At 49.3% G+C, this 15,521-nt stretch overlaps 2 protein-coding genes across 2 annotated transcripts in view; both read left to right on the top strand.

Moving 5' to 3' along the window:
* LOC114700640 (tetratricopeptide repeat protein 41-like) overlaps nt 1–5,952 on the top strand; it is a 56,680-nt gene extending 50,728 nt beyond the window's left edge. The window contains exons 14-15 of the mRNA XM_037196867.1: nt 5,064–5,193; nt 5,282–5,952. Coding sequence (XP_037052762.1) covers nt 5,064–5,193; nt 5,282–5,924 — 773 coding nt within the window. The 3' untranslated portion in view covers nt 5,925–5,952. The remainder of the gene's footprint in view (nt 1–5,063; nt 5,194–5,281) is intronic.
* A 2,811-nt stretch (nt 5,953–8,763) lies between these two features.
* Nt5dc3 (5'-nucleotidase domain containing 3) overlaps nt 8,764–15,521 on the top strand; it is a 57,802-nt gene continuing 51,044 nt past the window's right edge. The window contains 2 exon segments of the mRNA XM_028880290.2: nt 8,764–8,865; nt 8,868–9,029. Coding sequence (XP_028736123.1) covers nt 8,838–8,865; nt 8,868–9,029 — 190 coding nt within the window. The 5' untranslated portion in view covers nt 8,764–8,837.

Raw genomic sequence — 15,521 nt, 5'->3', positions numbered from 1 at the left:
ATCTCTCCAGCTCATCTATTCCTTTTTCTAACAGGAAGAGACTTGGTTTCTCTTTGCCAGCATTGCATTTGTGGAGCAGGCTCACACAGGAGGGAGGAAAAACCCTAGATAATTCTGATTCCCCTTCTGTCTTTGGAAAAGCAAGCGTGGGACCAGGGTGTAGCACACTAAGTTCCAGTCCCATCCCCAGCCCTGCATAAACTCAGCGTGTCTGGGTACACTTGTAATCTGAAGTTCAAGGACATCCTCAGTTCCTTAGTTGAGATCAGCCTGCCTGAGAAATGAAAATGTAGAGCAAGTATGGTCACTAAAGGGATTTGTATGTTAATTACTTCTTACATTCTTATCAGGCAGTTATTTCAATTGTTCGGTTATTATTAATAATTCATTCAACAAACATTTACTGTGCCTTTCACATGTCAACCTCTGTTTTCATTGCTGGGGAGATAGCAAAGCACAAGACAGACGAGACCAGCTGTGCCTTCAGCTGAGCTCACCTATGGGAGAAGGCTGTCACACAGCTAAGTACACAGTTGTTTAAATTGTGCAGTGCTGCTTGGAGACCCGGGCTGACACAATGCTGAAGTAACATATCACACCTTAACTACAGCCAGGAGAGCACTATTCCGGGAAAGTCCGAGGGTACCAGGGGACCACGCTTCCTCTGCTGGATGAGCCAGGCAGGGGAAGGACCCCAGGAAGTGTTGCTGGAGCAGAAGGTGCAGGATGAGAAGCTGTTCAGTTAGCAGAGTCCAGGAGTGGGACAGAATATTGAGGCTGGATGGGACTGAAAAGGTCCCTGTGGCTGGTGTGCAGGAGCAGGGGGGAGGGGCACGAGAGGAGCGTCTGAGGGTCATATTCCTGGGAAGCCAGGGCAGGAAGTGTTAGGAAGAGTCATTCCCTGGCAAAGCTTTCACTGAGATCGCCAAAGTAATAGTCCTAAATTAGACTTTGGGTCAGCACCACCACAGAGCTCAAGGACCCTTTCCCATCATTCTTGTTTCCACTGTGTGCATTTTTGACTTCTCAAACAGACTGAGAATTCCCAGGGACAGGGGCCTTGGCATTCACTCTGTCAGCATGCTGGCTGTATGAGGTCATGGATAAAGCAGGGTATGTCCTTTACGCAGTGTGCCCTGGGTTATCCCACTGAGACGATGGTGCTGCTCCTAGCTAACAACACTGAAGGAAACAAATCGAATCCTTCCTTCCCCCACTGAAAGCAGTTATCCTTAGTTGACGGTCCAGCTTGTTTTATATTGTGTATTAACAATGATAATCGCCAGCTTGAGTGTCTTGGCATCTTCCTCCTAATTTTATGATTACAGCAGGTGAACAAGTTGAATGCAGTTTAGTTTTCAACAGGGTATGAAAGAGGGGCTCCCAGTAAGTTTTGATAATTAAGGTTTATTTTATAATCACGATTTTTTTTTTGCATGAGACTATAATAGTAAGGTTTAAATGTTAAAATGTTGCATCTGTAGGAAGGTGGTGGGTCCTTCATCTTCCACCTGAGATCACTTTTGTGAGGCACTTATAACTAAATGGAATCTCTTTTGTTCATTAAGCCTCCCTAGCTCCAGTTTCAAGTGCAAGCCTCAGCATAATAAGGCTGTAGATCCCAGAGATTTCAGCAGGATTGCCAGCGATGACGTGAGGCCTTCTGTGATCTATGTGCTGAGCTCTCTCTGGCAGGAGCAATCTCATAGCTCTTTGAAAAATTCTGTAAATTCGCTATTGAGTGGGAGAAAAGAATAGAAATGTGCCTTTCCTTTCCCATTGTGTAAGCTGAGTGCTCTGCATCGAGCAGTTTATTTTGGATGGAGAATGACAGATGAACACAATGCGACCTCCCTCTCACTGGGCTTCTCTTTAAGAGGAAATGTCAACCCTCTGGGTCAAGTTCAGAAGGAGGAAATTAATTGTGCCAGCGGGTGACTCTCAGCAGGGAGAGGCAGTCTCTTTCCTTCATTTGATTTCAAAATTCTCACCTCAGCCAGAACCCTCTGCTGACTGAAGTCGATCCTTTGATCCAAAGTTAGTAACCCAGACAAACCTTACATTTTCGTTTTGACTTAGGTATAAATGTCCACCATTAAAAAACCCCAAATTTTTAAATGCTTCATAGAGTCTCTTTCCACTTTTAAGAGTGGACCTTTGGATTAGAAGTGGATGTCATTTTTTCTTGAAATACATGGCCCACAAATTCTAGTTTGGGTTTCTGAAGATTGAGGGCAAGTGTGCTTCAGTCTCTGTGACAGATCCGCTGAGCCTGCCACCTGATGACCTGTCTTTATGGTTGTCTTGCCTGCTCATACTTGGAAACAATGAGTTGTTTTAGCATCTCATGGGAGTGAATCTTTCTAAAGCATCTGGTCTAGTTTTCATAGGAAACAATTCTTTTCATCCCAAGTCTCATCTGTTACTTGGTACTTAACCAAATTACTTTGAGTAATGAACCTGGCTGACTCTGGATTATGCTGGCACCTAGCTGGCTGGGAACAGAAGCCTGGCTGTGGAGAAGAACTACTAGCTGCAGGCATTTAGTGTGTCCCGGGTTTTGTAGAGGAAGTGAAGGACCTGGTAAGCGTCTCCTCCCAGATGTACCACACAGGTGGATTCCTTCCTAGCGATATTACTATTTTTTAAAAACTTTTTATTGGCCTGGTGGTGGTGGCCCATGTCTTTAATCCCAGCACTAGGGAGGCAGAGGCAGGCAGATAGATCTCTGTGAGTTCGAGGCCAGCCTGGTCTACAGAGTGAGTTCCAGGGCTACACACAAAAACCCTGTCTCGAAAAACCAAAAGAAAAAGTATTTTATTTATTTGTGTGAGTGGGTGTGCATATGCCTCGGGTCTGTGGGGGTCAGAGGGCAGCTCGCAGGAGACGCTTCTCCCCCTCCACCATCTCGGTCACCAAGCTTGGGGTCACGTGTCTCTCCCCACCCAGCCATCTCTCCGGCTTGACAACGACGATTGTGACCCTCCTAAGGAATACGTGAAACCTGGAGAAGAGTGTCCTCTTGCTTGCTTGTGGAGTTATGTCTGGAATCGTGGGGACTGAGAATCCCAGCAGCACTCTTTTCTGAGCTTGTGGATACCACTGCCTCAATTTTCTTTCTGTCCAGAAGGGGATAATAATGTCTGCCCATAGGACTAGTCTAAGGATTTAATGAGATAAAAACGCCAGCAGAAACAAGCAACTAGGTGTTAGGTTCTCTCCCCACCCAGAGCAAAGTTGGCTGTGGGAGCAGGCCCAGAAATTCCTCAGTAATTCACATTCACAGGGATGGTTGTCTTCTCCCTGTGTCAAGAGGACTTGATGAAGCTAACCCAGAGCTGGTACCAGCTCCAGAGAAAGGTCTGGGGCTAGGCCAAGGCAAGGATGCCTGATCCTGCTGACAGAAAGAGAGGATCAGGTTGTGTCAAAGGACACTAAGGCCCAAACTGTAGCTATGGGTCTGCCTTGGGTCCCAGACGAAGGCCCTGGGGGTCAGGCCTTGGCTTGGAAGAAGCCTGGGCAGCAGGCCATGAAGCAGCAAAGCTGTGCCTGTGAAAAGTTACCTCTGTGTCACCAAGCCAAGAGCTCCTTCTGCAGAACAGTGTCTGCAGGATCTGGAGGTGGGTGACCAGAGCATCTCCCCGTGGGTCCTACCTTACCAGCTCCATGGGATGTTGCGTGTTTCTCCATTTTTCCTTTTGAGGCCAGTTAAAAATCCCTGGAACTCAGCATCACAAACTGAGTAATTCAAGTGGGCATGCTACTGATCTTGAGAGGGCAGCGGAAACATCATAGGGCATCATGGGAAAACTCAAAAGCAAGGGCAGAGCTGCAGATGGCTAAGCAGATAACCCCGCAACAACTTACAGAAAAAGCAGCAGGCAGCATGGCTTAGGGAGGAAAGCTGCAGGGAGACGGAATGCAAGCAGGGGTCAATGAGGTTCGTTACAGTCCAGAGTGAGGGCCAGCGCAGCAGTCAGGGCCGGGCTGGGCTGTTCTACCACGAACTGGACCATGTCTACCCGAGGTGTGGAATGGACGTGCATGGCACCGCTTACAGAGGCACGGGAGGGAGACGCTTTCTCCTTCACACTTGGCTACACCTTCACGTGTGAGCCACAGGTATATGGGTACTGTGAGCAAGACTAAATGGAAAAGAAAGCAAATGGCGGCACGGAGCTCTTACTGGACTACAGACAGATGGTGGCTACAGCCAGGTGCCTTGTAAAGAGCACAGGCTCCTGGGCGCACGTCCATGCTCGCAGCCCTCACCTCCCCAGCAGTCTCTATCACATGGTCAGGTTAGGGTCCCCTCCGGCACCAGCTTTACAGTGCATTTGTAATCGAGAAAGCATGTTGTGCATGGTTTAAAATGTGACCTGTGTCACCTGACCCGAGAGAAACACGAAACTCTTTAAGCCACAGTGGAAGTTGTTTTTCTACTCTAGAACTGTCTAGAACCGCAACTGTCAAATGCTTAGATGCTTTGTGTGTGTGTGTGTGTGTGTGTGTGTGTGTGTGTGTGTGTGTGTGTGTACAATGGAATGCAGGGCCTGGTGCATGCTGGGCAAGCTCTCTCCTGAGGGGCTCAAGCTGTGCTTACTGCCTCTTTAACTTAAGGCATTCACCTGGTCCCATCTTCCTTTTTCTGTCTCTTTCTCCTCTCATAACATCAACATCTTCATTTCTAAAGAGTGTAAGTCAGCTTCTGCCCCTTCTTTCCAGGCCCAACATCCTCTCATTTGTATCTGTTTCTTCACACAAGATGCAGGTGAAATACTTTTGGCGGGGTATTATGACAGATGGTGTAATAAATGCTCTCTGGTTTCTTTGAAGTGTATAAAGTTGGTAATTAAGAATTCTAGAGCTGGAGAGATGGCTCAGAGGTTAAGAGCACTGACTGCTCTTCCAGAGGTCCTGAGTTCAATTCCCAGCACCCACATGGTGGCTCACAACCATCTGTAATGAGATCTGGCGCCCTCTTCTGTATACATAATAAATAAATAAATCTTAAAAAAAAAAAAAAAAGAATTCTAATATTCCTTTTCCCTCCTTCTCTCCAGCAGGCCAACTGCTGTCAGGTGACGTCTGCCATCACGCCATGATGGAGGCCGTCAGCTATCTGTACAGGTCACTTGATTTAAGGTCCACTCACCTGGGGTCTTCCCACGCGTCCATCCAGGGAATACTGCAGTGAGTTTCCGTTGCCTGTCTCAGAAAGCAGACTTTGTGATTATCCGTGTGAACACACAGCCACTTGACACGTTCTGGTCTTTTGCAGCCTTCTAAGGGAAATCCAGAGGTTCCGGGGCAGGAGGTTTTGGCCTCAAGGCATGAGCCAGCTACGCTCCGAAGGTTCTAAGAATGGCTTTTTATTATGGGAAAACTTGTCTAAATTAAACTTCTGCAGCGCCCAGAGTTCGGACACGGTGAACACTGCAATGTGTATGAATGCGAGTAAGCTGCAGCGAGCTAAAAGCGCAGAGCCGGTGCCGCCTCCGGTGTCAGAGAAACCCAAATGTTTTCCTGGCAAAGGGAGGAAGACGTTGATTCCAATTCTGTCTGCTGGGGAAAAGACCCAAATATGGAATGGTCCAAGGAAACAAGCGCCGAGGAGAAAGAACTGTTCCACCAAGACGTTGTCCGTGGGCGAAAAGAACGGCCTAGTCAAACTTTCAAAGCAAAGAGTTTTCTCTGCCAAATGTGAGAGTGGAGACGGGCTAATCACCGCGATTTACCGCCGGCCCCCGAGAGCGCCTCTGAGTGCAAACAATCCCTGGCAATCCATATCTGAGCTTGTATCAGAAAAATGGCTTTTCCACACCCCACAGTACAGCTTTACTCCCCAGAAATACGTTTTCCCAAGAAGATCTCAAATAGAAACAAAATGGTTGAGGATCTCAGATGAAACCAATAATGAATAAAAACCATGTTGGGCTCTTTTGTATTTAAGTTTTTCTCAGTCTTTTTGAAGTTTTATGTGTGTGTTTGTGGGACATGTGTGTACATGTTTGTGTGTAGGTCATAAGTCAATGTCGATGTTTTCCTCAATCACTTTCCCCCTTATTTTTTATTTTTTTCTCTATGTAACAGCCCTGGTTGTCCTGGAACTCACTCTGTAGACCAGGCTGGCCTTGAACTCAGAGATTCTCCTGCCTCTGCCTCCCAAGTGCTGGTATTAAAGGCGTGCACCATCACCTCCCAGCCCCCCTTATTTTTTGAGACAAGGTCTCATCTCACTGAATCTAGAGCTCACCGGTTCTACTAGACCGGCTAGTCAGTGAGCGCCAGGGATGATGAGGTCACAGGGACAGGCTGTCATGCCTGGCTTTTAATGGTGGTCCTTGTGTGTGACAGGAAGCTCTTTACAGACTAAGCTACCCCCTAGCATCTATTTTGGATTCTTTCATTGGATATTTTCTTTTAAACACTTAGGAGTGGTCATTATCCAGGTCTGGGGATTCAATTTTCTTAGTCCCTTATAATGTTATGTCTGATTTTAGTTAAAAAGAGCAGGTTTTTAAGTGATCCACATTTCTCTCCAGCAGGCCAACTGCTGTCAGGTGACGTCTGCCATCACGCCATGATGGAGGCCGTCAGCTATCTGTACAGGTCACTTGATTTAAGGTCCACTCACCTGGGGTCTTCCCATGCGTCCATCCAGGGAATACTGCAGTGAGTTTCTGTTGCCTGTCTCAGAAAGTAGACTTTGTGATTATCTGATTATCTTGATCCCATAGTCCTGTATGCCTTTTTTTTTTTTTTTTTTTTTGGTTTTTCGAGACAGGGTTTCTCTGTGTAGCTTTGAACCTTTCCTGGATCTTGCTCTGTAGACCAGGCTGGCCTCAAACTCACAAAGACCTGCCTGGCTCAATATATATATATATATATATATATATATATATATATATATGGAATCTTATCAATTTTAACTTTATTTTTACATTGCTAGAGTTTATCTATTTTGAGGTAAAAAATTTTTCATCTAAGCAAATTGATGATTGTTATCACCAAAACTTTTTATTAAAACATTAAGAAAAAATAGGAATTGAAATGTTCTCAAGTCATAAAGTAAGCTTTATGTATCAGAGCCCATGGATTTGATACTACATCTATTTGAACATTTTATTACCCTCCGTTTTATCAGTGATTTGTAAAACATTAACCTGTAATAGTTAAGGATTACTTTCCAGCTACCCTTATCCCTACCACCCAACAAAATTATTCCTAGGAAACTCACAGAAGAGGGGACTCAGCTGTGTGACTTGACCTCTGCTGTGTCCCAGTTTTGTTAGGTATAAAATTAGAGACATGGTGCTTATCTTTCAAGATAGTTAAGAAAATTGTATGAGATAAAATACACTGGACATCTTCCCGCTGATGGTTTTATTATCAGTCACGAACTAGCTTAGGCGTCATCTTCTTCCACGAAACAGCTGACTCTTCCAGCCCACAATTTAAGAATCACGACTGTGCCTCACCTATTTCACATACGCCAGCTATTTCCCCCAATTTACCTCCCACTCAGTGGTCACCATGGGGTAGTTAGGGAATTCCTTGGGGCCCAGTGCTTCTCAGGCAGGTCTTGGGTGGATGATAGTCAGTCCCGCAGGAGTCCTGTCTGACTCAGTGCACACAGAAATGGCGCCCGGTGGGGCGGCTGCTGTTTATTGGCTTTTAGTGGAGCTACAAGGCATGGAACAAGTGCAGTTAGCAGGTGAGCTGAGCAGGCACCCAGCGTGCTGTGAGCGTGGGCGGGAGCCTGAAAATCATGTCCAGAGGACCTGTCTGGAGGTGGGAATCCGGCTTTCCAGAGGCAGTGCACCGAAAGGGAAATCTGAATGTGCTTTATACCTATTAGAATCTTCAGGGGATGGGATCTTGCAGGCGATTTTAGACCTTGTGTGGGACCTCGGCCCAGCTACCCTTTAAAGGGCAGGTTTGGATGGACTTCAGGACCGTCTCAGACTGGCACCTGAGACCCAGGAGTACCTGCAGAAGCCACTGACTTGGAGTGAGGTCACCTTCCAGAGGCTGGGACCAGGGCAGGGGTGTGTAGGGAGCACACTGTCAGAGCAACCACAATCGGGGGCCGCCACGGAGGGCAAGAGGAAGGTAGCGCGGAGTCCTGCGGGCGGCGACAGCGTCGGAGACGAATCATCCTAGTCCATGTGGCCTCAAGAGCCACTCCCCCCGCCACCCCCACGCTTCGCGGGGTCAGGAAGTGACCGCAGCAGACCGGGCACCTAAGGCCCCGCCCCACCTCGTTTCTCCAAGGCTTCTCCGCCTTTGACTTAACCCAGCCGGGGTCCCACTCCATTTCCCCAGGCCCGCCCCTGACCCGGCCTCTGATTAGCCCGGCCCCCATCCCCGTTTCCCTGCCCCTCCTCCCGCTATGTATCCCTCCCAGGCCCCGCCCCTGACTCCGCCCCCGACCCGGTCAAGGACGGTCCCACTCAGTCTCTATAGGCCGCAGTCCTGACTCAGCCCCGCCAGGCCCCGCCCCTGACTCCGCCCCCGACCCGGTCAAGGACGGTCCCACTCAGTCTCTATAGGCCGCATTCCTGACTCAGCCCAGCCAGGCCCCGCCCCCGACTCCGCCCTAGGCTCCACCCACCCCGCTGCCCCAAGCCCCGCCTCTGACCCCGCCTCCCACTCCCGTCTAGACCCCGCCCACACCCCCCAGGCCTCGCCTCCGACTCCGCCCAGGCCCCGCCCCTCGGAGGCTGGCGCTCGGGTCGCGAGGCCGCTGGCTCAGACACAGGAGTCGCCGGCTCGCGTCCCGGATCCTCCCCGGCGCTGGCTGTCGCGCGCGCCTCTGGCTGCTTGGAGGCGGCATGGCCACAGTGGCCGCGGTGGCCCGCGGGCCGGGGCGAGGGCGGCGGCGGGGCTGCGGGGCGGCAGCGGGGCTGCGGCTCGGGGACGGCCGCGTGCGAGCTGCGCTCGGCGCCTGTGCACTGCCCCGGCCGCCGTGGACATGAAACGCTACCTGTGGGAGCGCTACCACGAGGCGAAGAGGAGCACGGACGGTGAGTGCGCGCCCCAGCCTGCGCCGCCACCCGGGGACGCTCGGTCCCCGCACCCTACCTCTGCCGCGCGGCTCCCTCCCGCGGAGAAGGCGAGTCCCAAACTTCCCAACTCTTGCTTCCCTTGCCCCTGCCCGGGAAAGCTGTTTTCATACCGGGAGATGGTTGAGCCAGGAGTGTGCATCGGAAGTGCTCTGGGTCGCCGCGAGGGTTCCAAGGGCGCCAGTCGGAAGACGTAACCCCAAACACCGTTAGGTGTTGTCATTCACCCTAGGAAGGATAGTGGCAGCCCAGCCAGCTGCCGCGCTGCCCTGGACAGGCTCCGGCGCAGGCGGCTGGGTCAGGAGGCTGAGCCGGTTTTCTTTGTGCAGGATGGAGTAGGGTGAAATGCTCTGTTTGGAGTGGGGGTGGGGGTCTGGCTATCCACGGCCCTCTGCGAGGAGGAGAGGAGTGCTTGTGGCCAGATGAGTAGAGGAGAATGAGCTTGGCTCCTCCAGGAAGCGGGGAGGAACGGAGAGAGGAGCCAGACTGCACCAGTGTCAGGTATTGATATTGTCCCTGAATCTCCCATAGCCTCCGGAGGAGGGTTCGCGTCCAATATGTTGTGGAATGCAAAGGCGAGACTCGGGTGCAAGGAAGTCAGTCGCCTGACCCAAGACCGGTTTTGACCCAGGGTCGGGAATCCATTGTCCTGTCTGTTGCTTTCTGCTTCTTCCCTGCTGTCGACTGTTTGGAACCTGGAGTAAAGGGGCGGCGAGCCGTATGCACCTGAAGCTATCAGAGGAGACTCGGGATTTAATATCGATTCTTTTCGGGGGAGGGGGAGGCGGTTGGGGAGAATGGCACGGCGGAATGGGGGTGGGGATTTGGTGAGGGCACCTTTGGTGGGATTTTTAAGATCCTTTTGCATCTTTTGGCCAGAGATCAGTTCAAGTGAAACAAACCCACTTGGAATAATTTTCACGGCACATTCCGAGGTGTCAGCAATGTAGACGTCTGGAATAGTGGTCTATTGTTTTTGGCTTTCTTTTGCCAAGAGTTGGATTTCGAAGCTGTTTTGTGGTGTGGTAGAAAGAAGATGTGCTTTAGAGATGTTAGGGATTACAGACCTTAGAGATAGAAGAAATAGAGAAGATTATCTAGGCGGACATTTTTGGCCAGGCAAGTTCTTTGAGATGGGCTGTGTAGCCCAGGCTGGCCTTAAAGCCACCAGTCTCCTGCATTATCCTCCCAGGTGGGAGCTGCCATTCCCGGCAAATTTGTTCTTTTCTCCCCGCCGCCTCCCACCCTCTGCTTCTCCTCCTTTGGGATGCTCAGCAGATCATGGCCACTGTAAAGGGTGGAGGAAGTGACTTAGCACCCCTCACCCGCCATCCTTTACCGAGTCTCCTGCTTAGGGCAGTCCTATGCCTGGCCTTGAACGAGTTACCTAATCTCTCAGCTTCAGTTTCTCCTCGTAAAATGAAGCCATAAGCTAAATAATGTCTCCAGTGTTACAGGTGTGCAGGGACTTCAGGTACACAGAGTACAGGTCCTCTCACTGTGGGTACAGGGTGTACAGGTCCCCTCACTGTGGATACAGGGTGTACAGGTTCCCTCACTATGGGTACAGGGTGTACAGGTCCCCTTACTGTGGATACAGGGTGTACAGGTCCCCTCACTGTGGGTACAGGGTGTACAGGTTCCCTCACTGTGGATACAGGGTGTACAGGTCCCCTCACTGTGGGTACATGGTGTACAGGTCCCCTCACTGTGGGTACATGGTGTACAGGTCCTCTCACTGTGGGTACAGGGTGTACAGGTCCCCTCACTGTGGGTACACGGTGTACAGGTCCTCTCACTGTGGATACAGGGTGTACAGGTCCCCTCACTGTGGGTACATGGTGTACAGGTCCTCTCACTGTGGGTACAGGGTGTACAGGTCCCCTCACTGTGGGTACATGGTGTACAGGTCCTCTCACTGTGGGTACAGGGTGTACAGGTCCTCTCACTGTGGGTACACGGTGTACAGGTCCTCTCACTGTGGATACAGGGTGTACAGGTCCCCTCACTGTGGGTACATGGTGTACAGGTCCTCTCACTGTGGGTACAGGGTGTACAGGTCCCCTCACTGTGGGTACACGGTGTACAGGTCCCCTCACTGTGGGTACATGGTGTACAGGTCCCTTCACTGTGGATACACGGTGTACAGGTCCCCTCACTGTGGGTACAGGGTATACAGGTCCCCTCACTATGGACACAGGGTGTACAGGTCCTCTCATTATGGGTACATGATATGCAGGTCTCCTCACTATGGGTACGGGGTATGCAGGTCTCCTCTCCGTACCACAACACATTCACAAATAGTTCCTATGTCGCCCCTGAAAACGCAGGGATTTTTAAGTTTGGCTCTGACTTCTTAGTCTCTTTTGAGTGCTCACCTTCCCTACCCTCCTCCAGCCGATGTCTGTGACCTTTCAGTGAGCATGTGTTAAGTACCCAGCAGCGGCTTTTAAGGTTGCTGATTCTCAGGTTCGTGAGTCTGGGCCATGGGGTTCCATATCTGTTTACCTGCCTGCCTGTGCCCAGCTGTGGACCAGCCTGACATGGATGTGGAGTCCGGCAGGGAGAAGTGACAGCCACAGACAGCAGAGCAGATGAGGACTGACTGGGGGTACAGGAGTCCCTCCCTCTCCTCAGTTATCCCTTCGGGATAAAGTGGTTTTACTTTCCCATTTCCTGATTCTGACAAAAGAATTTTATTTTCTGGTCACTTGATCCCTTTCATTAATTCAAACAGTTCCTTCAGGTACAATCACGTCTAACGCCTGCCAGTCAAGGAAGGGCTGTGGCTTTAGGCTTTGTTTTAATACATTCTTTTCCAGTCTTTTCTTTGCATTTTAACTGAAATTTGTAAAATGCTTTTTTTTTTCCAGGTCAGTTTTGGATATACAGAGAAACCTGTAGTTTCTATAAAGCCCACAGCTATTTTCCATTCCTAGCCTGTCTTCTCTTCCTTTCCTTCTCCTCCCCTCCTTTCTTTTTCTATACCTAACAACCATTTTCTGTGCTGGGATCCCATCCAGGACTGCACACTACATTTAGTTGTCTCGTTCGGCTCTGTTGACTCGCACGGTTTACCAGACTTGCTTGTTTCTCTGTGACAGCGACGGTTTTCAGGACTGGTCACATTTTAAAGCATCCCGATGGAATTTATTCCTGTTTTTGTTTTAACTGGAGACTTGGAATCTGGTACTGCTTTCTTTGTCCATCTGGTACTCACCGTCCCCACCTCTGTACTGTTTTAGCATCCCGTCTGGAAGTCAGCTCAAAAAGTTCTTTGTATCTTTAGGACATGAAATGTCACACCATAAACCCTGGCAAGAATCTAGATGCTGGAGGGGAAATGGTCTTCAGCAGGGTGCAGAGGGGGCAGCTTTGCCCCTAGGGACACTTGGTTAAGTCTAGAGACCGTTTTATTTCTGTCACTGTGGGTAGGGGCAGTGCTGCTGGCCTGTGGTGGGTAGAGACCAGTACAATATTTTCATAATAAAGAGCTATGTGGCTTTGAGTATCAGAAGTGCTGGGCTCAAGATCCCTGTACTAGACTTCTGAGAAACCACTGGTGTGCCAAGGGCTGGATGTATTTCTGTGAGGTTTGTTCCTGTTGTCTGTGTATTGTATTTCGTCTTCTCTGTGTGTGCTTCAGGGGATTGGTCTGTTTTCTTGTCTCCAGAACAGAGGCAGTCTTCCCCAGAGGGGTAACTCCAGCTTTGGATTTGGGTAACTTGTGGGTGTGTTGTTATTTTCCTTCCTTCCTTCCTTCCTTCCTTCCTTCCTTCCTTCCTTCCTTCCTTCCTCCCTTCCCTCCCTCCCTCCCTTCCCTCCCTCCCTCCCCCCCTCCCTCCCTCCCTCTCTCCCTCCCTCCCTTCCTAAGGAGCTAATCTGAGCTAGGCTGATTAGAATAAGTGCCCGCCCATCCTTCCTCCCTCCCTCCCTCCCTCCCTCTCTCTTCCTACCTCTCTCCCTCCCTCCCTCCTTCCTTCCCTCTCTCCCTCCCTCTCCCTTCCTCCCTCTCTCCCTCCCTCTCCCTTCCTCCCTCTCTCCCTCCCTCCCTCTCCCTTCCTCCCTCCCTAAGGAGTTAATGGAGAGCTGGGTAGATTAGAATACATACCCTCCACGCCTCCCTCCCTCTCTTCAAATCCATAGCGGAAGAAGATAAACCGTGGAAGCAAAGCTGGGGATTACTGTGAAGTGTTGGGAGGTTTATTTAGAGAATGGAAAGGTTTATTCCAAGTTCTGGATTGGAAGAATTGGATAATCCATCAGAAATTAGGTATTTGTGAGGATGGCAGTCAGTTCAGTTGAGAGCTTCTATGCAAGCATGGGGGGCCTGAGTTCTGACCCCCAGAACCCACATAAAAGCCAGCAGGGTGGCACCAGCAGCCAGCAGGGGAGACGTCAGGAGGGTTCCTGGGGCTTGCTGGCCAGACAGGTTTGCTAGAAAACAAAACAGCAAAACCCCAGGGAGCTCCAGGTTCAGTGAGAGACCCTGTCTGAAGGCAGCCAGGCAGGCAGAGTGGCAGAACAGGGTACCTGAAGTCCTCCTCTGGCCTCTGCACTGGTGCACATGGAGCATGCATCCACCAGCATGTGCACACAGACATACACCATACACACACACACACACACACACACACATACACCACACACACACACACACACACACACACACACGCATACAGACATACACCACATACACACACATGCGCGCGTGCACACCACACACACGTGCACGTGCACACAGACATACACCACACACACACACACACGTGCACGTGCACACAGACACAGCACACACACATACACACACACGTGCACATGCACACAGACATACACCACACACATAGATGCACATGCACACAGACATACACCACACACACGTGCACGTGCACACAGACATACACCATACACACATGTGCACATGCACATACACAATTAGGTGTTTAGCAGGGACTATTTATTGATGCAAGCAGAACGGGTTCGAAATAAACATGAGACACAAAGGTAATTCTCACCGTATATAAGGTTCTACACAATAAGTAACGACACACGTACATTCCTCAAGGAGCTGCTGCGGGTTAAAGAGATACTCTTGGATAATTGACAAGACTTGTATCTTGGTAGTTTAGACTCCCCATCTCTGGGACTGTGCTTCACCATCGTTTGAGAGATACAGCTGTTGAAATGGAGAAAAATATCCACACGTAAGGTTTTTTTTTTTTTTACAGCTGAGCCTTTCAGTACTAGCTTTAGAAGCACACCAGAGCCTTTAAAAGTCATAAGTTTCCAGGAAAAAAGATGCTGATATTTTGTTTCCTGAATAAATTAGCTCTTGAAGCCCCATTTTTGCATTAATAGCTCTATTTTGGGGGTTCTGTACTTTGGAATTTCTAATAATTTGTTTAGTAAGAATGCATGTTACTAATATTGGATGGTGCTCGATTGTCCAAGCAGAAATGTGCTTTCTTATGCAGACAGGAATGGCAGAATATGAAGTCAGGAGCCCATAAGAATCTGGAGAATCTTTGTACTCTATCCTAGATAAATAGGCACATTTGCACTATTAAATTACACTTAATTACACTTGGCAATTGTACACACATGAGCCATTGTGTGATCTCACTGGTTTCCTGGATCATCTCACCCCATTTCCCAGTGCTGGTTTGGTTTTCTGTTGCTCTGAACATGTAAGAAGACACACACCATGGATGAGAGCGGCCGGCAGAGCTCAGCATAGGGGCTGTTTGCTGATTGAGTTTGTACCTAACTGGGTTGTGGATGTTGGATCCAACCCAGGGCTTTGTTCATGTTACGGAAGCATTCTGCCAAGTGGGCTACATCTCCAGCCCAGGAATGTTTGTAGACAAGCTTCTCAAATGATCAGTGCCACCAAGGCTGAGAAGCACTGATTTGTTTATTTATTTATCCATTCATCTATCTATCTATCTATCTATCTATCTATCTATCTATCTATCTATCTATCTATCTCTGTATCTATCTATCTATCTCTGTATCTCTGTATATCTATCTATCTATCTATCTATCTATCTATCTATCTATCTATCTACCTATCTATCTATCTATCATTAGCCTTGGCTGTCCTGGAACAACTCACTCTGTAGACCAGGCTGGCCTTGAACTCAGAGATCTCCCTGCCTCTGCCTCTGGAGTGTTGGGATTGAAGGCGTGCACCACTACCACCTGAAGTACTGATTTTAAAAATTTAATTCTTTTGTCTTCAAAGGCTGTTAACTGAATTACCATTTAATCTCCCTTAACATTTTGTCCTCTTCTCTACACTTCTCAGGATGCATTCCTTAGTGAAAGAAACAAATTCACTCCATAGATGTATGCTCTCAACTGAGTCCCATTCTCAACCCTAATTCCATGTAGATCATTCAGCTACCTTCACAGTAATTTCAGAGACTTGGCTCTCAGCGGCAAAAGCCAGGC

The sequence above is a fragment of the Peromyscus leucopus genome, chromosome 18, assembly GCF_004664715.2.
Source record: "Peromyscus leucopus breed LL Stock chromosome 18, UCI_PerLeu_2.1, whole genome shotgun sequence".
Lineage (NCBI taxonomy): Eukaryota > Metazoa > Chordata > Mammalia > Rodentia > Cricetidae > Peromyscus > Peromyscus leucopus.
Note: the sequence above shows the minus strand (reverse complement) of the source record. Positions and strands in the feature narration are given on the sequence as shown.